Below are 2469 nucleotides of genomic sequence, written 5' to 3' on the forward strand. Positions count from 1 at the left end.
CATATCTTTGCCGGCTTCCGCTGCACAAAAACTTGAAAAAGAAACCGGTTGTAACGTTATCATGTTATCCATGGTTACTTCCTGACGTCATTGTTATTGTCCTTCTGCACATGCGGGTCTGTTCAGGGCCGTGGAATGTTCACACGGGAGTCAATGTAGGTCAAATAGGTCACATTTTAAAAGTAATGTGAACTGCCAAACAAAAAAATCAGATCTGTGTAAAATAATTGGAATTGAGCATCAAGACCTGCCGTGTGAACAAAGCCCTAGTGACTAAACTCCAAAACGTCGGAAGTGACTCCAATAAGTAAAGATGAACATGATCTGATAATTCCATTGGTTTCTCTATTCAGTCATTTGTGTTATTTTTTCACAGGTGAAGAACATGGAGGTGATAAATTCCACGAGTGAATATGATAGTAACTTTCATGTAGACTATGAGAGCGAAACAGACCTTTGTGACATGAATACCAACAGTGACATGGGCATCTTCATACAAACCTGCGTCCATTCTTTAATCTGTGCTTTAGGCCTATTGGGCAACGCATTGGTGATCACCACATACGCGTTCTACAAGAGAGCCAAGACCATGACTGATGTGTACCTTCTGAACATGGCCATAGCAGACCTCCTCTTTGTTGTGGCCCTACCACTCATCATATACAACGAGCAGCACGAGTGGAGCATGGGATCCCTGACATGTAAAGTCCTACGGGGAGCCTACAGCATCAACCTCTACAGCGGTATGCTCCTGTTAGCCTGCATTAGCGGTGACCGCTATGTCGCTATTGTTCAGGCCAGGCGCTCCTTCGGCATCCACTCCCAGGCTGTGGTTTACAGCCGCCTCATCTGTTTTGCCATCTGGGCACTGGCCATAGCTCTGTCCATACCCACGGTCATCTACAGCGAACGGGTGGAGGACACAGACCTAGGGGAGACAATAACTGTTTGCCAAATGGAATTCTACCATAAAACAACCGCTAAGCTGATGAAGGTGCTGATGCCAAGCCTGCAGGTGTCTATAGGGTTTTTCCTGCCACTGTTGGTAATGGTGGTCTGCTACTCCAGTATCGTGTGGACCCTGCTGAGGGCCCAGAGCATCCAGAGACACAACAAGGCGGTGCGTGTGGTCTTTGCCGTGGTGGTGGTCTTCATCATCTGCCACCTGCCCTACAATGTGACCCTGCTCCAGCAGACACTGAGTCTGTTCCAGCAGAGGGAGTGTGCAGCGGAGAAAATGATCATAACTACTCTGAACATCACCAGGAGCCTGGCCTACCTCCACTGCTGCCTCAACCCCATCCTCTACGCCTTTATAGGGGTGAAGTTCAGGAACACCTTCCGGAAGATTCTGGAAGACCTGTGGTGCATGGGGAAGAGGTATATCTATTCACGTCGCTCCTCGCGCCAGACCTCTGACCTTTATGCCTCGGTTCACAAGTCCACAGAGGGATCCAACAATGAGAACGGGTTATCGTTCACCATGTGAAGAAGCAGTGTAAGTCAATATCAATTGCTGTATAATCCTCCTGTAGTTTGCCATGGGTACTGTACAGTCAGTCATGAAGAGACAAAAGTTCATCAATTAGGATTTCAGTGCTTCCACTGCAACTGTTATGAAGTCAGGGAGGAAAAGGAAAAAAGTGCTATGAGAAAAACAGGAACAATTGAAAGGTTTATGTAATATTTCATGCAATGAGTGATAACCTAAGGTTGTAGTAAGGTCATGGATGTTATGTATCACATGTATGGTAGCTACTGTATATACATGTATCTTTTCTAAGGGTAAGGGACAATATGGGAGGGGGTTTGTACAAAACTTTTACCAGAGTCTGAACGTAGCAAACAATGGATTTGAGCTAGGTACGGTAACAGAGAGTGATATCTTAAACATTCTTAATCAAATTAATACGTCTAAAGCAACAGGACTAGACAATTTGCCTGCTAGATTTATAAAGGATAGCGCCAGTATAACAGCAAAAATCCTTATGCATATTGTGAATCTTTAAATAGAAACAGGAAAGTTCCCAAACGATCTGAAATCAGCCAGAGTTGTTGCCCTGTATAAAAAGGCAGTAAAAGCCAGGTTAGCAACTACAGGCCTGTGTCAATCTTAAATATACTGTCTAAAGTCTTTGAGAGACTGGTACACAATCAATTGGAACAATATCTTCTCAAACACAAAATACTGTCTAAGTATCAGTCAGGTTTCAGAACAGCTCATTCTACAGATACGTGCCTAATTGATCTTTTTGACTATATAAAAATGGAAAGCGAGAAAGGGAATTATACAGGTATGGTCATCTTAAATCTACAGAAGGCATTCGATACTGTTGATCATAATATTCTTCTAATGAAGCTGAAATGTATTGGTCTAAAAGATATTGCGGTAAATTGGTTCAAATCCTATCTAGCAAACAGAGCACAGGTGTGTAAAGTAGGAGAGGCCCTGTCCACAGTTAGGGAGGT

The 2469-nt window shown here is 43.8% G+C and overlaps 1 protein-coding gene across 1 annotated transcript; it reads left to right on the forward strand.

The window, feature by feature from the left end:
- Positions 1-463: 463 nt before the first annotated feature.
- LOC308150133 (C-C chemokine receptor type 6-like) lies at positions 464-1489 on the forward strand (the record flags this gene model as incomplete). Its single annotated transcript, XM_080522996.1, has 1 exon — positions 464-1489. The coding sequence occupies one exon, from the start codon at positions 464-466 to the stop codon at positions 1487-1489; it is 1026 nt and encodes a 341-aa protein (XP_080379122.1).
- Between the last annotated feature and the right edge of the window lie 980 nt (positions 1490-2469).

Source organism: Nansenia antarctica (assembly GCF_963989245.1).
Source record: "Nansenia antarctica genome assembly, chromosome: 1".
NCBI classification, from domain to species: domain Eukaryota; kingdom Metazoa; phylum Chordata; class Actinopteri; order Argentiniformes; family Microstomatidae; genus Nansenia; species Nansenia antarctica.